The 22694-nt window shown below is 38.9% G+C and overlaps 1 protein-coding gene across 1 annotated transcript; it reads right to left on the bottom strand.

Annotated features, from left to right (window-relative positions):
• Positions 1-15577: 15577 nt before the first annotated feature.
• On the bottom strand, positions 15578-22038 carry LOC147613907 (multicopper oxidase LPR1-like). The gene is made up of 3 exons (XM_086781252.1): positions 21813-22038; positions 21531-21617; positions 15578-17537 (listed from the first exon to the last, which is right to left on the bottom strand). Exons 1-3 carry the CDS (start codon positions 22008-22010, stop codon positions 15981-15983), a joined length of 1842 nt encoding a protein of 613 aa, XP_086637378.1. The 5' UTR covers positions 22011-22038; the 3' UTR covers positions 15578-15980.
• Between the last annotated feature and the right edge of the window lie 656 nt (positions 22039-22694).

Genomic DNA, 22694 nt, shown 5'->3' with positions numbered 1-22694 from the left:
GTCAGGTCATCATAGCGCAAGACCTATGTGCTCATCAGACAACACTGGATGTGAAGGATGCTCGGGGGAGAGAAATGTCTGTATCCATGCATCTGCCCATCCTCTCGAGACACAATGTGACCAATCGCCATCCATACATGCTCCATAGAAGCATGCAAACCGTCATGTGTAAATCGTGGGGGCCGCCACCTGATGGAATGTAAGCCCAAGGTGCCAGGTACTGTGTCACAATCATGGGAGGCTCTACAGTCAATCATGCCACCATCCACATGCCAAAAAAATCTCCTGATAATCCAAGCATCACGTTTGGGATATGATGATGCTGCACTCCCACACAAATGTTAGGAGCACCACTCGACTACGTGGCCCGCATCTCTGAACTGCTTAGCATCTTTCCCCCAGCTGATGATGCCTCAAGGCATGTTTCACACACGCGCCCACACCATCATGCTCTCCCTTCCCATGACCAGTCTCAAAAAATGACCAAATCACTAGGATACTAGACTGCACATGCCACCTATAAATCCATAAGACAAAGTCTTAGTTATTATTTTCTTTAAGATGTTCTAGTGAATTTAGCTTAATTGAGAATATAAGAGAACCATAAGTACTACCTGTAGAGCCAGTAGAATTGCCATGGGTGATGACTTGAACTGTGCGCCACAACCATCTGACCAAACCCATCATTGGCCCACGTGTGATCCCATAATCTCGTAAAAAATCATCATGGAGATGAAAATAGTGTTGCACAAAATGTGCATCATGTGAAAGATCATCACTGATATAGAAATGATACTCTTGAATAATGACAAGGGCCTTGGGGGGTACTCGCTATCTCATCTACATGGGCCTCTGCATGTCGATAGCTAATGTGGACCATAATAGCAACCTGGTGAGGTAAGCAAGAGAGACGATTAGGACACAAAAAATCAAATAAGTAATATAGCTCAGACATGAAACAAATATTATGAAATATAACCATTACCTGCTCTGAGAAGTAATACTCAGATTGTATCTCCTGAAAAGGTGTGAAGGTGTAGTTCTCTATAAAATCAATCACAGAGATCACACCAATAGGAAACTCTGCTAGGCATGCTCAGAACTAACGATCCTGCCACTTGGCACAATGACTGTGCCGTATATAGGGGTAGATCTGCTCCCTAAAAATGTGGCTGTGAAGTGACAACGTGGTGTATGTTTGTCCACGAACTGCAACTTCCTAGAATGCCCACCACTTTGGAGCTGGTGTGTCACATACTCATAACATTGCCATGGCACTATCTCTTGGTAACTTGCATCAAGATCTACCATTCTGTAGATGTGTAAGTGAACCATATGATGTGCAATTGCTCTCCACACAAGGCATTCTATGGAACTAGGCATCCTCCGTGCATGCACACAAAAGAGAGTGGACGAAATCACGAGGACTACGAGGCAACTCTCTATGCCCACTAAGAGAACGGAACACATCATAAAAAAGTTTGAACTCAACATGGTAGCAATAATAACATGTGTCACACTAACGTGAGTACCTCACAAACCAAGGCTTACACCCCTCAAATGACCAATTTTAAGCTCTGGATATGATGCCACAAATTGAGAATACAACTCTGTTTGGGTCATTTCAAGAAAGCGAGCACCGTGCTCAATGAACACTCATCTTGTCACTCTCTTACGCACAGCTTTCTTGAAAACTGGCGAGGCACGACAATTCTCCTCCCAAAAACTTTCTATCAAGGCCTAGCTACACGACCACTACTCGCCCACAAAGCACCAACCTCATTGGCATCTAAACTTTGCCATCTAATAGACCCAACTCTAAGTGCGTGTGGTGCTATGGAAAGAATGCGAGATGTGGCACTCACCTTACTCTTCATTTTGGATCTACTTATAGTTGCCCCACAATAGCCCATCAAGTAGCCAAAGCGTCCGCAGAGTTCCTCTTCTTTTTAACTGTATAGGAACGACGAACACTTTGTAGCACCACCATGCCAGCTCTCCTCTCTCTTCGACCTCCAATGTCAAAAAGCGCCCTGCAGTTGGCCATGTTGGGCAAATCGATCAAAGCATCAAGCACGCATGCTTGTGATGAAGGTGTGAGATCTTTGAAATAGGAATGGAAGATTGCATGGGCACGACGATGCGCCCCTGACTTTGATAGTTCTTTCCTATCCACACTATGGGTGCCCAAAGGAGGGGGATGGGTTCTTGTGGAAGAGAAGGGGACTCAGGAAGGGTGGGTTCATGTGGATTATCTAAACTAAGGGGTAGTGGGGGGGAAGAGGGCAGAGGGAGAGGAAGTGGAAGAGGAGGAGCAAGGCTTCGATCATCGCCACCAACAACGGGAAGGTGTTGCTCGTTGACGTGCTCTCCCCTCTCTCTCTCTCTCACAAGCTTCTCTTTTCCTCTCCTCCTCTTGAGCTCGGTGGACGGAGGGAAGTCTAGTCCTATCACGTTTTCGACTCCTATGACTTTGAGAACCCATTCTCAAAAGGAAGCTAAGAGAGTAAAAATTATGTGAAGGCTCAATGATGGGATAGTACTAGAGATAAGTGTGGGATAGTACTAGAGATGTGTAATTATATATGAAAAATAGATTATCCACTTCAAATCTCATTGGATTTCCTATCTAAGTTTGATTGGATAATTAAGATAAACATAAAGATAATTAAAGATAAACTATTATCCACTTAAAAATTAATATTATTAATAATATTTATTAACAAGTCTAAATATTTATCATTACTAGATATATAAATATATCTTTAAATTTATCTTTTGTTTTATAATTATATAACTGCATTTTCTTTTATAATGTATTTTTTTCAAATTTTATTCAAAGGTTTATCCTATACATAAATATTTTCAAGAAATATGAAATTTAAAAAATTATTATTTTTAAATTAAATAACATGAACTTTAAAAATAATATTATTTATCTAATTCCAAAATATAATCCTTTAAAATTAGTGATTTTAAATTCTTTTATATTAATAAGTTATGTATATTTTATTATTTAAAATTTTATATTTTATTTCTCTAAATTACTAAATTAACTTTTTCAAAAATATGTTATTAAAAAAATGGAGAGGTGGGAAGGAGGTGCCACATGTCACATGCGTGCATGACACATGACATTTTCTTGACATGTGGCACTATTATGGCTCATTTTGTAATTCCATGATGTGGTATGCCATGTCACCAAGTGGTACGAGGTGGCATGTAAAGGTGGCAAGAAGATGTGGCATTAATGATGACTAGGATGATGAGGTGGGGAGTCAAGTAGGTTGACCATATTGACATGGAGGGTGGAGATGGCAAGCTGCTTATATGGATCCTCTCAAAGATGATGTGGACATAAAGTGGCATGCATATATAAGATTTGTGCCTACCCAAGCCTCACACATGGAGGGTGGAGGTGGCAAGCTGCTTATATGGATCCTCTCGAAGATGATGTGGACATAAAGTGGCATGCATATATAAGATTTGTGCCTACCCAAGCCTCACACATGGAATGATATATAGGCTTTAAAGTTTACCAAGCCTAGATTTCCAAACCTAACTAGGATTGGTTTTAGACTTGAAAAGGGGAGAGTGGACAAAATAGGGGAATTTTCACTTGGGAGGATTGAAAATGGACCTTCCCATACTCAAATTAAGCCAAATTATTTTTAATAAATTCATGGCAACAAGTATATTGATCCCTAGAGTTTTTAGATTGAAAGATTCAATATTTGATTTTCTAGAATTAAATTACAATTGATTTATTGGGCCTCTAAGTCATAACAAATTTTCCAAAGTAAATCTTCAAAAATCCAACCATTAGATTTGTAATTTTACCTTATACCCACATTATACTAATCTTTCCTAATCTAATCATCACTAGATCCATACAAATTGAGCATTTTGAATGGTAGATGTGGTGGGAGGACAAAATAGTATGTTTTTTAACAATTCTATTGCCTTTTAAATAATATAGAAAATAGTAGAACACATCAAAAATTACTCGATAAATCAAGTTAAGCTCTATGTTATTTGAATTTGTGATATGAAAAGAGGGGATTTCATATAAGTAATAATGTAAAAGTTATAGGCAATTTACTCACATTCAGTGTACCTGTCTAAACCTCCGACAGGGCCTCTATACAATTTTGGTTCCCAAAGAAGAAAAGGAGATTTTCAATTAGTGGATATTCGATTAGATTATAGTTTTAGGTGCCCAACTTTGCATATGATGTTTCATTAGAAGACCTTGAAGTGAAACTCCTTGGCTAACTAGGAGAGATTTGTTATTCTTCTTGAAAAAATGTCTGTTTTCAAGCTAAACCCAAGGGTGCCCACTAAGTGAAACTAGATAACCTCATCTTGCAACCACCCAAAAAAAAGATTAATAAAAGGGGCACACCTACCTAGCAGATGAAGCAACGAACATCAAGAAGCACGTCGGACGTCAAGCAACGTGCAGTTGGCAGTTTGCAAGAGTACTCCAGACGTCAAGCAGGTGCCCTAAGTGTTGCAGAGAGTACATATGGCTGGGTGCAAATGCAGGACATCATCGTGGGCAGATGGATGTTGTCGTGTGGCAGATGTAGGACGTCATCGACATGGCAGTTGTACGTCGTCATGGACTTGGCAAATGGATGTCGATGTGGAGACAGATACAACATCGTCGTCCCTCCCCCCCCTCGCTCTCTCTCTCTCTCTCGTCTAGCTACCTAGCGCTTGCCTTGGCGCCTCTCTCTCTCAGGCACACTGCACAATAGCAAGAAAAACTTTGGCCATGCACACACTAGCAAGAAGATCGAGCTCCATGCGTGCTCTGTTTGTTTGTGTGCAATGCATCTTCTCAGCTTAGCTACTCATTAGATTTTTCCCACCCAGCTTTACTTTCCCGCATCCAACTATTGGAGTTAATGCTAATTGACCGCGCTATCTAATCATCTATGGCTCAAACCCACCTAATTGCCATCTGTCTAGCTACCTAATACTATCTACTTATCTATAGGTCCATTTATCTATTGGGCTATATGTTTGTCCATGCATCCATATCTCTAGCTATGCTATTATCTATTCTATATAACCATTCATTCATCACTCTATTTATATATCTAATCATCTATCTCCTATATAATCATCCATACCTATATCTCCTATATAATCATCTATTCTATATAACCATCTATCCATCACTCTATTTATCTATCTAATCATCTATCTCCTATATAATCATCCATACCTATATATCCTATTTAACCATTACCTATATCTAATCATATATCTCCTATATAATCATCCATCCATCACTCTATTTATCTATATAATCATCTATCTCCTATATAACCATCCATCCATCCATACCTATATAATCATCCATCATGATCAATCGATCTATCTCCTATCTATCCATGTATCTATCCACCCATTAATATAACTCATTCTTAAGAGGTGGACTCTAGTAGTAGATATTGTATATGTTTGCGGGGCATATGCATGTGCACCACATCTTCATGATATAGTGCAAACCTTTTGAAACAATAGAGGTTGAGTTTCCCACAAAGAAAATATGATAAATTGATTGAAATAGTGGGCAAAGGAAACATCAAAAATTAATCTTATGAATGCCATCAACCTCTACATGTCATCTTGCATGCCACCACCCTTAATACACAGCTACACCATTGACCTTCCAACATTGCAACTAAGAATTATGTAGATAAGGGTAGATAATGTCTAGCATAGTGACCACATTATAGCTTTTATAGCAAAGTGACAAGAGGCAAAACACAAAGCGCAAGAAGCTTCCATCAAATCTCTCTCACCTTTTCTTGGAATAATTTACTCAAGGTAGTGATGTTCACCATAGTGAGGCCCATTCAAGGGAGAAGTTTATCTAAGGTAGTGATGTTCACCATAGTGAGGCCCATTCAAGGGAGAAGTTTATCTAAGGTGAAATCCTCTACTATGTTCACTACAACACATCGAGAGCGTAGCAGCGTTTTTGGAAGGAAAATCTTGAGGGTTTTCAAGATGTCAGTAGCGATCTACTGCTCCGTAGCGCTTTTAACACCATATTAGTGAATTTGGGAATTTTCCAATTCCCATTTTTGAATACTTAAAAAAGGAGACATGGATAACATGTTTGTAAGTTACTCAAAACCCTATCATATGACCTATCGTTGGAAAGCGCTTGAAAAATGGAATCTAAAGAGCTATAAAGCGCTCATTTTGGATTAGTGGTGTTCAAGTTATGGTTAATCCAAGCTTTTGACCACATGTCCCAAACTTGTGGAAAATTCCCATATTTCCCAATATGGTGTTTTTTTCATTGCTAAGCAGCACGTTTAGCAGCAAAAAAGCACTACTCAATAGTGAATAAACATTGCTATACTATAAAAATATCTCGCTTTTTTGTCACTTCTTTTGTCGCCCGCATAGTTTTATCTTTTAAATAAAATAAACTTGTACTCTTAGTTTTTTTTGCAGGTTTTTGCCTTGTCTATCACTTCTATCTCTCCTACCCTATCCTCGTTAAGCTCAAGCAAGGTATGTTTACTATTTTCATTTATCTCCTATGCAAACAAGCTTTCCATGAAAGCTATCTTTTGAGTATTTCCTTTTTGTTTTCTCTCTTTTAAGTTTTTTTTTCTTCTTTTTCCCTTCTTCTTTTTCCCTAATTAAGCCTCTCTCCATTAAAGCTTCATATGGTAGGAGATATTGATTTTTCTTAATACTTTTTTTTTCTTGACTTGGTTTAATTTTGTAGGTTTTCAACACATACAAGCCTCACAAGAGATCTCTTTCTCTTGTATATTTCTTCTTTCATGCTTTTACATGTTTATAGGGTTTGTAAGTTTTAGGCTTTTAAGATTAGGATTTGTTATTAATACATTTTTTCCTATTTTTGGTTTGATTTTGTAGGTTTTTCTATACAAGTCTCACAAGGCAAGAGATCTCTTTCTTGCATATTTCTTCTTTTATGCTTTTACACGTTATAGGGTTTGTAAGTTTAGGGTTTTAAGATTAGGGTTTGTTTATTTTCCCATGCTCCATGCTCCATGCTCTATGCATGCCGGTAGCTACCTATGCATGCCGGTAGCAACCGACGCATGCCGGTAGCAACAACCAATGCATGCCGGTAGTTTCCAACGCATGCCGATAGTGAAAAGATGCAGGGGAGAAGAGAGCTTGAGCTCTTGCAAGCATGCACACACTCACACAAACCCTAGAAGAGAACACACAAGGTGAGAGGCTAAAATTTCTTCTTCTTCTTCACACAACAAAAGAGGTCTACAAAGAAGATAAAGTGACTAACACACATAATAGAGTATATACAAGCGGTCCATAATGTGAACACGCTAAGAGGAGTGGGTAGATGTGGACTAATCAGCATAATCTAGCTATAGAATCTCTAGCAAGTATATGTCGGTGGAGTGTCGGTGCCAGCTACCAAACCCGCCAGCGATATAAATGTCGAACAGTCATGTAGGCGCCTCGTGAGTGTCGGCTCATGTTGAGCTCGACATCTCAACACTCCCTCTCAAGATCAACTCCAGCTCATGAACTCCAAGCATATCTCAAAATCTACGGAGCTTCTCAGCTCCCAAGGCCTTCATGAAGATGTCAGGGAGACATGATCCTGTGTGCTGACGTAGGCCAAGTCTATGTTGCCTGCCAAGACTCTCTCCTTGATAAAGTGGTAATGTAACTCAATGTGTTTCGTCCGCACATGAAAAACTAGGTTCCTATCCAACTGTATACTGCTAAGATTGTCACAATATATGACAACCTTTCTCTCCACATGCAACCCCAAATCAGCCAACAAGTAGCTTACATAACCAAGCTACCTCACATGCCACCGCAACTCCTCTGTACTTTGCCTCTATACTCGACAAGGTAACTGTGGGTTGCTTATTACTGCTCCATGTCATAGCAGCACTCCCCTATGAAAACATAAATCCACTGGTAGATCTCCTGTCTGAGATGCTACGTGCCCAATTTGCATCTGTGTATCCATATAGCTCCAATGGTACACCTCTACATAAAACAATGCATAATCAACAGTGGCCCTCAAGTATCAAAGTGTGCATCGCACACTGTCAAGATGTGGTTTGCACGGAACCTGCATCATAAATTGGCTCTCTAAGCCAACAGTGTAGCTCAAATTTGGCATGCTAATCATGACATAGATCAAACTCCCCACAATCTTCCTGTATACATAGTGGGATCCTCCAACACATAACCTGCATCTGCACTAAGCTTGCCATTTTGATCTAATGGCACCGAGATTGACTTACAATTAGCCATCCTATACTTGGACAACATGTCCAATGCATACCGTCTCTCTGTGGACAGCCAAATACCCTCAGGTGTGTGAATGACCTCAATTCCCAAAAAGTACCGCAGATCTCCCAAATCCTTCATCTCAAACTTTCTTTTGAGAAGACTTTTCACATGCTCAATCTCTTCCAAGTTGTCACCCCCAATAATAAGATTATCTACATAAATGGTGATGATCACAATACCCTTATCACTCTTGCATACATACAAAGCATACATACAAAGAGTGATCTACATCTGCCATATGAAAACCAATAGTGACAAGATACTCAGCAATCTTATCATGCTATGCTCGTGGAGCTTGCTTTAGCATATACAAAGCCTTACGAAGCTTACACACATACTTTGGGGGTGACTTGTATCCTCAAAACTTGGTGGCTAATCCATATATACCTCTTCTTGTAAGTCACCATGCAAGAACACATTTTTTACATCCATCTGATGTGAAAACCAACCTTTAGCTACAGCTACCGCAGTCATAACTCTCACAACTGCCATATTTGTAACTGGGAAAAATGTCTCCTCTCATAATCAATCCCATAAGTCTGGGCATATCCTTTGGCTACCAATCTAGCCTTGTACCAACTTATGCTACCATCATTGTTATGTTTCACCTTATACACCCACTTACATCCAATAGCTTTCTTGACTTCAGGCAATGGCACCAGATCCCAAGTCTCATTTCCATACAATGCATCCATCTCCTCATCCATATCTTTCTCCCAACACACATTTCCAATAGTCTCATCAAAACATGTGGGTTCTACAACCTGCACAACTTTTTCCATATACACATAGTAATGTGCCACATAACCATCATAAGTTAACCTCTACACAGGATTTTTGACTCTTCCAGATCTTCGTAACTTTGCATTCATGGATTCCATAGCCTTCTTCACACCAGGTCTCCTCATTGGTGGAATCCCAAGCTCCTCATCAAGGCTCATCTCTGAGCCACTAGAATCTCCATCAACAAGAGAATGCTCTGTAGAAATATCAGGCATACCAAGAGGCTTAACCACTCTCTTTGCCTTTATGTGATGTACCGACTACATTTTCAAGACTGGCATTATGACGCAGCCTGCCACTCCATGGTCTATCAATAGAACTGCTAGATGAGGACTCTCCTAGTCCACTCAATGACTGTGATTCTTGCATTCTGTGCAACCACATTTCCACTTACATTAGCCCCAACAGCATCTTTTTTACCAGCATACCAGCTACTCATCTCATCAAATACATCACTATTTACCCTCAATTCACATAGCAGGATTATAACATCTATATCCTTTTTGATCAAGGGAATACCCAATAAAGACACATTTTTCTACTTTTGGATCCAGCTTAGTACGCAACTCATCTGGTACATGCACATATGCAATACATCCAAAAACTTTCAAGTGAGACGAATCAGGTTTCTTGCTAGTTAACTTCTCCTCTGGCATTACATTATGTATGGCTGCAATAGGAGTTATGTTCATGATATAAACTACACAGTCTCATCCCAATAGCTATGTGGCATATTCTTCTCAGCCATCAATGTTTGTGCTATCTCTATAATGTGCCTGTTTTTCCACACTGTAACTCCATTTTGCTGCGGAGTGTATCTACATATAAATTGTCTCTAAATGCCATTCTTTTATAAGAATTTAGAGAACTCACTAGAATAGTATTCTCCCCCTCCATCTAACCTAGGCACTTTACATGCTTTCATGTCTATTTTTTAGCCACCCATAACTTTGAAATTCTGAAAATGAGTGAACACTTCACTCTTCTCCTTCATGAAGTACACCCACACTTTCCTTGTGTGGTCATCAATGAATGTTATGTAGTACCTGCAACCACCCATAGACATAGTCTTCTCACAGGATTCCATACATCTGAATGCACAACATCTAGTACATTCCTGCTCACATTTCTATCATGTGAAAATACATGTTTTGTTTGCTCTCCAAATTGACATGCTTCAAACTTTTTGTATACCTTCAACTTTTAAATTTAGGCAGCCTTGTCACAATTTCTTGTCTACATAGACTTCATTCTTTGCACATTTACATGCCCAATTCTCTCATGCCAAATGTCTGTATTTGCAACAACTCATGAACCATTTGCAAACATTGCAACACTCACTTTAGGCATATTTACATTTAATGTAAATATGCCTAATTCTCTCATGCCAAATGTCTGTATTTGCAACAACTCATGAACCATTTGCAAACATTGCAACACTCACTTTAGGCATATTTACATTTAATGTAAATATGCCTAATTCTCTCATGCCAAATGTCTGTATTTGCAACAACTCATGAACCATTTGCAAACATTGCAACACTCACTTTAGGCATATTTACATTTAATGTAAACATTATGCCCACTCTGTTGCCTTTTGCAACCAATCTGCACTTATCTTTAAAGTCTTCTACATAACAACTGCATCAGGATTAAATCGGACCTCCAAACCCTGCTCAATCATCTGGCCAACTAAAACCAGATTCTTTGAATGTTTGAAACATGAAGTACATATGCAAGGTACTTCACCTTACTATCCTGCATAGACAATGGCACATCTCCAACATGGGCAATCGGATGTCCCCTGTTTCAACAACGTTAGAAATTTTTTGGACCTAAAAAGGGCCTCCTAATTATTCTTAATTTTAAGGGATTAGAGCTTAAAAAGCTAAGCTTAAGGGAGACAAAGGCTATGATGACCCCTATTTTTTGCCTTGCCACATCAGCCATACCCCCCTAGTTTCACTTTTTAAAGGGAATATTCTCATACTTTCTCTCTTACTTTTTGACTTTTCTCATACTTTCTCTCTTACTTTTTGAATTTTGTATCTTCACTCTCTATAAATTGAATCTTTCTTATCAATTTGAAATCTCCTTTCTCATTAACTCCCACCATATCTCCCTTCCACATCAGCAAAACATTCTCGTATTTAGGTGGGTCCCAAAAAGTGAAAATTTTTTATTTTTTTACATTTTGAGGTGGAAAAAACACCACCCAACCAATATGTATGAATTTTTTATCTTCACTCTCTACAAATTGAATCTTTCTTGTCAGTTTGAAATCTCCTTTCTCATTAACTCCCACCATATCTCCCTTCCACATCAGCAAAAACATTCTCGTATTTAGGTGGATCCCAAAAAGTTAAAAAAATATTTTTTATTTTTTTATATTTTGAGGTGAAAAAACACCACCCAACCAATATGTATGATAAAAATAATTTTTTCTCTCCAAATAGCTTGTAATTTAAGGGTCACGTCAGAAGCCTGTCAGGAGCCAGTACATCCATAACTAACTGTCAGGTCCCCACAACCCCATAAACATAACTAACTGTCAGGAACCACTACATCCATGAGATCCCGAAATTGTGGGGACCCCAAAAATTATTATTTTTTAATTTTTCTCATGAATGTAATTTATTGATAAAAAACTCCATCTTAGAAAAATATCAAAAATATTATTTTCTACTTAGAAAAACGGATTTGTGTTAAATCTCCAACAGCAAAGTTTTAACAGCCTCTCTCTCTCTCTCTCTCTCTTTGAGGATCTCTACTTTAGCTTCTTCCTCTGCTTAGCTATGGAGTCTTTGCAAGCTATGTATGTAGCCCCTTGTGAAGCTAGAAAACGGAAGGTTGATTTACACATTCGTATTCCTGAAGAGTATGGTAGCTCTAAAAAAACCCATCCTACTCATGCACAATCTATCCAAGCTCGTAGGATAACTAAGGAGAAAAATGTAGATCTTTGGGTTGATGGGTATCCCTATCCAATTGACCCTCCATTAAGAGCAAACCCTCCTTTCCACGATTTATCATCTTTTATGCAATTTGTTAGTGAAGGAGAGCTTGGCTTACTGCAGAAGATTGACTACAAGTGGAGCTTGACTTACTGCAAGTGGAGCTTGGCAAACCCATATTCTCCAATCTCAATTGCAAGCATCACAATTCAGCCTTTTACAATGTCAAGAAGGACTTAAAACATCATTAGATAAAATGAAAGAGATCCTCACAGAGAATGTGGACAAGAATGCAAAGATTCAAAGGCTAGAGGAACTTATCAATATACCCAATCACGGTGTCATGTATACTAATAGAAAGCTAATACATGACTTCCCTTGCTCCTTGATTCCAATCCTTGAACTCTTTTACATCTGCAGAGTAGTTGGATTAATCTCTGGTGCCTCCTCATGTTCATCTTCAATGTAGTCCCATTAATCTCCGGTGCCTCCTCATGTTCATCTTCAATGTAGTCCCAGTAATCTTTTTCCATTAGGAAATTGGTCAATCTAAACCTCAAGCTTCTCTACAACAATCTGGTTTATTCCATCATTTGACATCTTGTTTGCAACATAATTTTACCAAAAACAACACTCTTGTTTGACCTGTACAAACTGCTATATTCTCTGCAGCAGTACTATACTACACCCAAACTATCACCACCAGTGTCCTCAATTTGCATACATACACCCAATGGCAACTTTGACCTCTTTGCAATAAACACAGTGTCTGCACAACAAATGTCCCTTCTTGCAGTTCCAAAAATAGAGTTCTATAGAGAATCGAAACTCATCCACACTGCTAGAGTGAACCCCTGCGAACTGAAAAACGGAGGTCCAGACATTCCCGAAACACGTTTTCAGCTTGAAAAATAATGTCCAACAGATGATATAGTTGCCCTGTTGCTTTTCTCCCATGAAGAAATCTCCTCAATCACAGTTTGTTTGCCGGTGCCTTCCGAAGACCTCCCGGAGACAAGGGTGTAGTAACCAACACAAAGAGGGAAGAGTAGATGAAGCTCTTACCCTCATACCACTTCATGTGCTTCTCTTGCTTCCCTTAGCATGAACCAGGCTCTGATACCATGAAAAGATGCAGGGGAGAAGAAAGTTTGAGCTCTTGCAAGCACACACACACTCACACAAACCCTAAAGGAGAACACACAAGGTGAGAGGCTAACATTTCTTCTTCTTCTTCACACAACAAAAGAGGTCTACAAAGAAGATAAAGTGACTAACACACATAATAGAGTATATACAAGCGGTCCATAATGTGAACACGCTAAGAGGAGTGGGTAGATGTGGACTAGTCGGTATAGTCTAGCTATAGAATCTCTAGCGAAGATATATCGATGCCAGCTACCAAACCCGCCACCAGTGATATAAATGTCGAACAGTCATACAAGCACCTCGTGAGTGATGAGTGTCAGCTCATGTTGAGCTTGACATCTCAACAGGTAGCAACCTATGGAAGCCGGTAGCAACCAATGCATGATAGTAGCTTCCTATGCATGCGGATAGCTTCCTATGCATGCGGGTAGCTTCCTACGCATGCTGGTAGCAACCTATGGAAGTCGGTAGCTACCTACGGATATCGGTGGCAACCAACGCATGTCGGTAGCTTCCTATGCATAAGATTTTTAAGTATTTATGTTTTTTCTTGGATAGATGGCAAATAAATTAATGCATGATGGTACACATGAAAGAGGAGTCGATGTCCCAACAATATTGCCTCAAATTGTATCTTATCTTTTAATTAAAGAAGGTTATCTTAAATAACAGCTTTCTAAAATGTTCATTTGTTTGTATGTCTATGGCTTGAAGCAGTGGACCGCCCCCCCTCCCCCCCCCCTTACGTAAGAGGAATATGATTTTGCATTACAACGGGGTTTACAAGCTCTATTTGATAGGTGCAAGATGAAGGATATATTGTTATTAGTGGAGGAGATGCTTGGCAAGCATGGCAAGTAAGGACATTCCTAAACCCTAAACCTCTTTATTTTTACAAAACTACTTCTCACTTATGTTAGTTTTATTATGTTTTAGGATCATGTAACTAGAAATGGTGGTGCAAATGTCCATGCCAATAGCAATGGAAATGTGAGAAGTCAAAGGGCTAGAGCTGCAAGGAACAATACCAATGGCACATCATGAGATCTAGATAGCCCCTAGCTCACACTTTATCTTGCATATGAGTTTTTTGGAAACATACACTTATGTAATTCCGCTAAGTATTGTAATTGAATTTTGACATTCCTAAAACCATGGTTTGCAAATATCTTTTCTTTTTGGTATTTGTAAGTTTTACACTACACTTGTCCATGATGATGTAAAGTTATGTTAGTTTTATTGTGTCTACACTAGAAAAAAAAGAGTTGGGGCAGACTGGGGAGTCCTTTGCAGACTCCCCAGTCTGCCCCAGCTTTTTTTAATTATGCAGTACATTCGTTGCTGATGAGCAGCAAACCCGTTGCAACAAAGATAGCAGCGTGTTTAGCAGCAATATATCCCCGACATCTCCGCACCCTTCTAGTTATAAAAGCCGTACTATTTTCGCTGCTAAACCCTCATTCTGTTGTAGTGGTTGTAGCCATACAATACTAGCTAGATGGATTCTCCTACGGTAGCATTGTCTAAGGAAATCGCATTGATTGGTATTCTTTGTATGTAGTGATAGTTTCATTAAGGAGATAGAAGTGTGGTATAGATAGGGCAAAAAAGGGAGTGTAGTGTTGCAAAAAGCAAAGGCAAGGAAGTTGATCACTCTTATAGGGTGCATATAGGGTTGTAAACATAGAGGCCCATAGTACTAAATTTAATCCCCTATTCAACTTGCTCCGGCCTAACCCCCCCCCCCCCTTTACCTTGATTTGTTTCTCATGGGAAAACAAAGCTAAGCATTAAAATTTAAAAGTGGTTATCTGATAAAATATAAAGAGGGAAAAGCAACTTGTGATCTACACAATATGTAGTACTTATATTCACCATTAATATTCTCTATGGGAGTTTTCTTATGCCTATGAACCCTCTCTCTCTCTCTCTCTCTCTCTCTCTCTCACGTGTAAAGAATAGGGTGCCACAAACATAGCTTTCAAGGATCATGTTGATGTAAGCAGCTCAGAGTCTCTCTCTCCCCCTCTCTCTCTCTCTCTCTCTCTCTCTCTCTCTCTCTCTCTCTCTCTCACACACACACACACACACACAGATGCACACACATTATAACGTAACTTTTGGAGCTCACTCTAATTCTCTTTCTCTCTCAAACACTCTCTCTCTCTTTCTCTCTCTCTCTCTCTCTCTCTCTCTCTCTCTCACACACACACAGAGATAACTTGAGTAAGATATGGGCAACCCTTTTGCAAAATTTGCCATTGTACATTTCTTTTCAGTGTCCTCTTAGATAGCTTGCTTCGTCTTTTGAGAGCTACAGGTGCATGTTCATAATAAATATTTGCATTCGAGTTGATTTGTTTGGCATAATCACCCTCATCATGAATTGAGTAAATTGATGAATTGACTAGTTACCATAATGTCTACTTACTGGCTAATTGATAGATACTCTACACTTACTACATAATTGCTAGATGAGGGAAATTTGTCCACATGGTAATTCCAAAAATTGCTACATGAGAAAATATTTGCCATTTAGCAATATGGAATTTGCTACATGAGGAGAATACTTGCTATATAGTGATTGAAGAATTGCTAGATAAGAAGCATTTTTGCTATCTAGTAATTAAAGAATTACTATATGAGGACAACTTAATAGCAAGTTTCTATATAGAAGTTCAATTCTGGTTACATTGACATAGACCATTTTCTTAGTTGCTACAAGATTGCTAGATCAAAATCGTAGAATTCCTATTTGTATCTAGCAGTTTTGAGACTTTCTCCCAATTTACCATATAGGAACGCGTCCAAAGCTCCTTGTGACGTCAGGACGTCCGTGCTAGGGAAGCGCAGCTGGAAGGGTCTCATCATCTCATAGTCCTCATGATCACCGGTATGGCAGTGCCAAAGGTATCCAGGACCGACGGTGGGATCAAAAGGGAAATCAGAGGATCCATCTGCGGAAGCGAATCGGAGGAGGAGGCGAGTAACATTGCCAGGCCAGGCGATAATGGTGTCCTTCCAGCCTTGGCCGTAGCCATTCTCAGGGACTCGAGGATAGTCAGTAAAGCAGCTTGCAGGATCGGGATAGGGCAAGTCAAAAGCGCAAGTTCCATTCTCGTAGCCTGTAACGGAGAAGGACTGCTGGTTGAGGATTTGAAATGAGACGAGGTGGATATGCATGTTATGGGCATCAACGCTAAGGTTGATAAGCTCCCAGATCTCGGTGCTTCCGACGACGGGGAATTGGGTGACAGGATCAGACCAAGAACGATTGTCTAGTAAGAGATGATTTGGCTCACCATGCATGCCTTGGAAAGACCTCATAGTGAGGCTCCTTGTGAGGTTAACTGGATTAAGCTGAAGAGCGGCCATGGGAGGCGGAGGAGGGAAAGGGATGTGTGTTTGCGAAGGAAACAAGCCATCTGTGGTGCCGTCTTTAAAGTCGACAATGAACTTCATCACATGGAACGTACCGTTTGTTGAGTAAGCAAGCTTGCCAACGGGGAAAGGAGCCGGAGCTGTGTTGATGACTAAGATTTCCGCTCCGTCTTCCAAAGAGGAGAAGTCGATTAAGATGTCTAATCTCTCACCGGGAGAGAAGAGAAGGCAGGTGAGCCGCCTGCTTTCGGGAAGTAAGCCGCCGTCGGTGCCGATTTGTAAGAAGGAGAGCGTGGGATTGCTCAAGGTGAGCTCCAAGAACCTGCTGTTGCAGCCGTTGAGGAGGTGGAAGCGGTACCGCTGCGGAAGCACGCGCAGGAAGGGTGCTACTTTCCCATTCACAAGCATGGTGTCGCCGTACTCGGCGCACCATTTGGTGGTATTGTCAATGTGTAGATAGAAAGGGAAATTGAGGGAGCCGTTGGGAAAAAACCGCCAATCTCTTATGAGAAGTGGCATCCCCAAGGGCATTTGTTGTTGTTGTTGTTGCTGATGCTGTTTTTCACTCTTGTTATATTTGGTCATGGGTTCTCTGAGGATGTAGAAGCCCATCAAACCGGCCATCAAGCTAAGGCGTGTAATACCTTGAGTGTGGTCGTGATACCAAAGTGTCGACGGACGTTGGGCATTGGCATACGTGTAATCTTGCTTCACGTAAGCCGGCCCCGTCTCGTTACTTGGAGTGTACCAAGCATCCGGATTGCCATCTGATGAGCTCTCCACCTCCCCACCATGCAAATGAGTCACAATAGGCACACCACCTCCACTTGGGTTTGCCCATGGTATTGCATTATCAATCCCCAAGAAGTGGGATGCATCGCGAATGTGATTCTCCCACTTAACATATGCCGGAACACCCACCTGCCCCTGCACGTATTCAAGTCTTTAGAATTTTTTTTGACAATGTTAGTACTTAAAATTTAATAAACTAGATTTTTTCAAGTTAAATAAATAGAAAAAAATAGTTCGAGCTAGGTACATCTATGAGACACACAAATTACCTCCTTAGCTATAGGCCAACAATAGCACCCACCCTTCCTAAGAAGGAGTTATTGGGTTTGAACCTAACTCAATGGCATCTACACTAATGCCCACTCTCAAACCTAAGAAAAAAGATAATTCTTTTCCATATATATAAAGTAGAATTCTTATGCTGTGTACTAGTACGAAGTCATTTGTATTTAAACGCATGAATGGTGTAAGCTTGAAATTTTAAAGTGCCAAGAAATTAAGAAATTGGAGTCCCAAGTGTGTTGTTTTAGGTTCAATGCTTGCTACAAATGGTGCATGTGCTTGATGTAGCATAAAAATCCAAAAGAAGAAGTTAAGTGACAAGACAAAATTTCTTTCTAAGGATAGTGGATCGTTTTTAGTATAAAGGTAGAAGGAGACCCAACACCTCATATTTGAAGGGTATTTTTAAAGTTTCATTTCAAACTATAAATCTCGATGCAATTAAGTGTCAAGCAAAACATTTCTTTTTTTTAGGAACAATGATAGTTATATATTTATTTTTTTTAATTATCTTCTACAAACAAAACCACTTTCATCAATCTCATAACCCTAGTATTTCCAGTCTCTGTTTTTAGCAACTCACATATAGCAGGTCCCCTCACACAAATGAGGATTCTCCCCATACAAGAAAAACATTTCTTTATAAGGACAGTCTATTATTTTTAGTACAAATATAGAGAGAGAATCCACACTTCATATTTGAAGAGTAGAGAGAGAGACTCCACAAGTTTCATTTGAAACTTTAAATTTCAATTATACACCCTTCTTCCCATGGGAAAATGATATCTTTTACAAGTAACAATATTGATTTTTATAAAATCTAGCTCTCCTTTTGATAGGGAAAATTTACACTCACCCTTGATGTGAAGGATATACCCCAAATCATAGTGCTTAAATGTTTTTCAAAACAATGGTGGAGAAAGGTTTTATTACTTATCCTTACTACGAAAGCAAAGTGAATTTGTCTACCCTCATCATGGCATGCCAAAAACATATACTGGAGTATCACTATTTTTAATATTTTTTTACCATTAGACTATACTAAATTTGTTTATGTCTTTGGGATCCCTTAGAAACATAGTCCAGTTGCAACATGTTTGGCACACAACGTTGGTTTAGACCGAGAGCTTGAAGATCTTTTCATGTATAATCTTTTGGAATCAGAAACATAACTCATTCTAATATCAACACATCAATCAACATGCAGATGTATTTACTAGAAAGTTTAATATTTTATATTTTATTGACACACAGTGGTTGGTTGGATTGTGCAATTATAAAACTAGTCATGGTCATGGTGGTGAAAAGTAGTATTTTAAAAAAGTGAGCTATATGATGTTGATGTTCAAAGGAGAAGAACTACTACTAGCCCATGGACCTTTCTAAGGGATTATTTTTTCATTTGATACTTCCAATAAGACAATGACCTATAAACACATGGATACAAACCCAAGACAAAAGAACTTCCCATGTCTAGCAAAATCATCAACCAATTTTAGAGAAAAACAAGCAATATCATTTCTATTTCTTTATTTTCATAACCTAAAATGCTTTGTGTATATTACTACTATAACATAAGATTTAAAATCACACTCCTTTCTAAAACACTTAGTTACATCTTATACCTAAAGCAAAGGTGGAGAAAAATCTAGCAAATAGATGATATACTGAAGGTGAAAACATCATGAACTAACATGAAAGAGAAAATACATATTTTGATCCTAGCCATAAAGAAAACTTTTGCTAATTAGGAGGGAGAAATACTATTAAGGATATTGGATAATTTCATGAGATATTACATGTATAAAGCCTCATAAGCTCAAACTTAAAATAATCATGGTAGTTGATGTCTTGCGTGTATCTTCTAGACATGAAGCATATACATGTTCCAACTCTGTTTACTATCAAGAATGAAGAAACCACAACTTAAAGTGTGATTAGATAATAATGCACATATTCCTTAAGGATGGTCATTGAGGAGTATATGTTACTTATTTTCTATACACATGGAAAAGAGAAGATTTTATAGAATTGACTTTGGTTGTTTGTTATCTTTCTCAATATCATACTAGGATGGAATGTTATAGATGCTGCACAAACTGATAACAATATTTATAAAGACTAATTAGACACTCTATAGAATATTTTTTGTGAATACAGATAATGCTAGTGTTATTGGTACTATGTTTGTGTCAAGCATTAATATTTTGGCATTAACTAATGTGATTGTTGTAACTAAAATGATTAGTGTCTTGAGTTTTCTATGATGAATAGTGCAAGGGTACTAATTGAGGTGTCACATGGATGATAACAGTGTGAGTGTATTGATTGAGGTGTCCTAGTGATGGTGGAACCACATGAGGGTACCAATCGAGGTGCCATGCAACGTTATGTAGCAAATAGCTATGCTATGACTTTGAGCCAAGTAATTTGATTATATACCTTATTTCGGGTTTCCTTGAGCCAATTTTCATGTATATTTGCTTATATGCCTTATTTAACTTTCCCCAACCATTGGACATTTGTAATAGCAATGTGTATCATATGGTTATCACATTCTATATATGTAGAGATTAATGTATTCAAGGGTGTGCACAATAAGGTGGACCAAAAGGTAGTGTCTAGGACATTTCTATTAGCACTACTATTAAGTTAAAGGATTGAAAGAAATAAACAATAGTGCATTAAAGATATTCATACTTAAGAAGCTAGAAGAAATATTTACTTTTTAAACATGATATATTCTTTAATAGCATTCATTTTATAGTGATAGTAAAAGTAGTCTTCCTTATCCTCCATAAACCCTTGTGTAAAAATAAAGTGCAAGGACACTAAGGTTATTTTGGTAATAGTATTTTGGACGTAAGATATTATTGGCTCCCAAGGGGGGTGTTTTTAAAATATATGATTTAAATATCATAGTTGGGAAGTGTGGAGCCAGCAACTAGGAGGGGAGATTGCACCTAGTATGGTATCATGTTTTTGATCTTGCGCTTTGTCTTGTATCATCAAGCTTCATCCACAGTTAATTTTTGGAAGAGAAATGAAGCTTTGTCAAATCATCTCCAATGCCCAAATGCATTTCATAACACGTTTTCGTGTAAAAGGATGGATACTAGAAAGAGTACCTTTTTGTATATAAAGGGTGGAAACTCATGCTCCTATATATAAAGGATGCTTGGTCAAGTTACAGCTAAACAAATAGTTTAATTGACTTTACATGTGTAAGGCAACAGAGACTATGGTGGCTTTGTGTAACCACCCTTAGTTGCACGCTCATATTTGTGCAAGCTGAAATTTATATAGTGTTCGTTTATGCTTTTCAAATTATCCATATCTAAAAATGAAAAGTGAAACTTTATCCTCTATGAGCTTTTGGAATCATGGATGTAATATTCATTCTTCTTTGTTTTTCTAATTGGCTATAAAAGGGCAAAGTAGAAGTAGCAAAAGGGAGAAGGGAAACTTCTAAAATGAATTTCCGAAAAATATCCTTGTTGGTGCTCAAATGAGATAGCCATGTGAATGTTGGAGCCAAACCTCTTTTCCATGGCCCCACCTTGACTTTTTGCACGACCCACCTAGACTCCAAGATCAAATTAGAGAAGCAAAGACAAGACATCTTGAACTAGAGGTGTGTCAAAAGGCATGATATTGTGTTTTTTATTTGATTTAAAACTATGGTGAGCTTTGATTTAAAACCATGCACGAGAGTGAAGAGCTCAACATTCGAGGCCTTTATGTGTGTGAAATGGGAACGCCCAAGTGTTCGTTAGATACGCTGGACAACTGAAGGATAAGACCCGATAAAGTAATGACGTGAATTAAAGTAATGACGTGAATTACCAGTAGAGTAGGTCCTGGGTACGTAGCTGTGGCCTGGCTGATTCCATATGAGTAAAGCGTGGTATTAGGAAGATCGCGATGCAGCTTCTGCGGAAGAAGTGTGTTTTCTTAGTGCTGATTAACAACCACGCTAGAGATCAAGAGAATTGATTTACATGAACAGCTACGTGTGAGCGACAGCTAACCCACCCTGCAGGCTTCAATACGCAGGTGATTGATTAATTCTGCGTGATTACGGAGGTGATTGATTAATTCTGCGCAAGTAATAAGCGTGATAATTACCTGCGTGATTTTGAAGGCGCCTAAGGTAAGCTTCTGGGAAGCGGAGATGTCAATGAGCGGTGGGAACGTGAGGGCGTCGACGAAGCTGGGCAAGGTAGGTGTGGGCGCTTCGCAGACGGAGAGATCACCAACGCTTGCATAACTAGTGGAGATTAAAATCGAAAACCAGGACAAAGAAGATAATAGTATAGTTGCCATGATAGCAGCTACTATCTCTGTGCTTTGAGCCCACACTGTGCTGAGTGCTCAGACTGCAGCCTTCGCAAGGCTATGCTCCTCTTATTTTAAAGAGCGTAAGCCATGTGGTTCATGTGGTCCACACGTGGCGCCCGTGCCCTTATTTATGGGCCTTCCCCGTGTTATTTCTTTTTTTCAAAAAAAAACCCTTTGTCTATTTCTGAAGGCTTAATTTAGAAACAATTTTTCACCAACTACTTTCAAAATCTTTTCTTGTAAGGAGGTACACACTACTACATTTTACCTTACATTTCATGGGTGTTCTTCGTTTTTTGTGAGGAGGTCCACATTGTATTTTACCTTACCTCTATGTAGAGTGGGTTTGGGGGGTGGGGTTTGAACCCACGTCCTAGGCTCCCAATAGACAGCAAAGAGAGGACGTCGCCTTAACTGTTGGGTTAGGTTGTGGGTGAAGGTTTTTAACACTAAATTCAATGTTTTTAAAGTTAACAATATCATACATGTAAAAATTAAGGTATTTTGTATTTTGTGAGTTCCAAATACATTTTATCGAAGTTTTTGGTTGTCATATTCCTTCATAGCTTGAGCCTTCCCAGTATACATTCCTTAGAAGCTTGGCTTGTAACGCTCTTATAAAAACATTTAGTGGGCAAACCCACCCTTTCTTGCACGAGTATTTTCAAT

Source organism: Cibotium barometz, chromosome 43 (assembly GCF_041138505.1).
Source record: "Cibotium barometz isolate CiBa-2024 chromosome 43, ASM4113850v1, whole genome shotgun sequence".
NCBI classification, from domain to species: Eukaryota; Viridiplantae; Streptophyta; class Polypodiopsida; order Cyatheales; family Cibotiaceae; genus Cibotium; species Cibotium barometz.
This window is presented reverse-complemented; position numbering and strand designations above follow the sequence as displayed.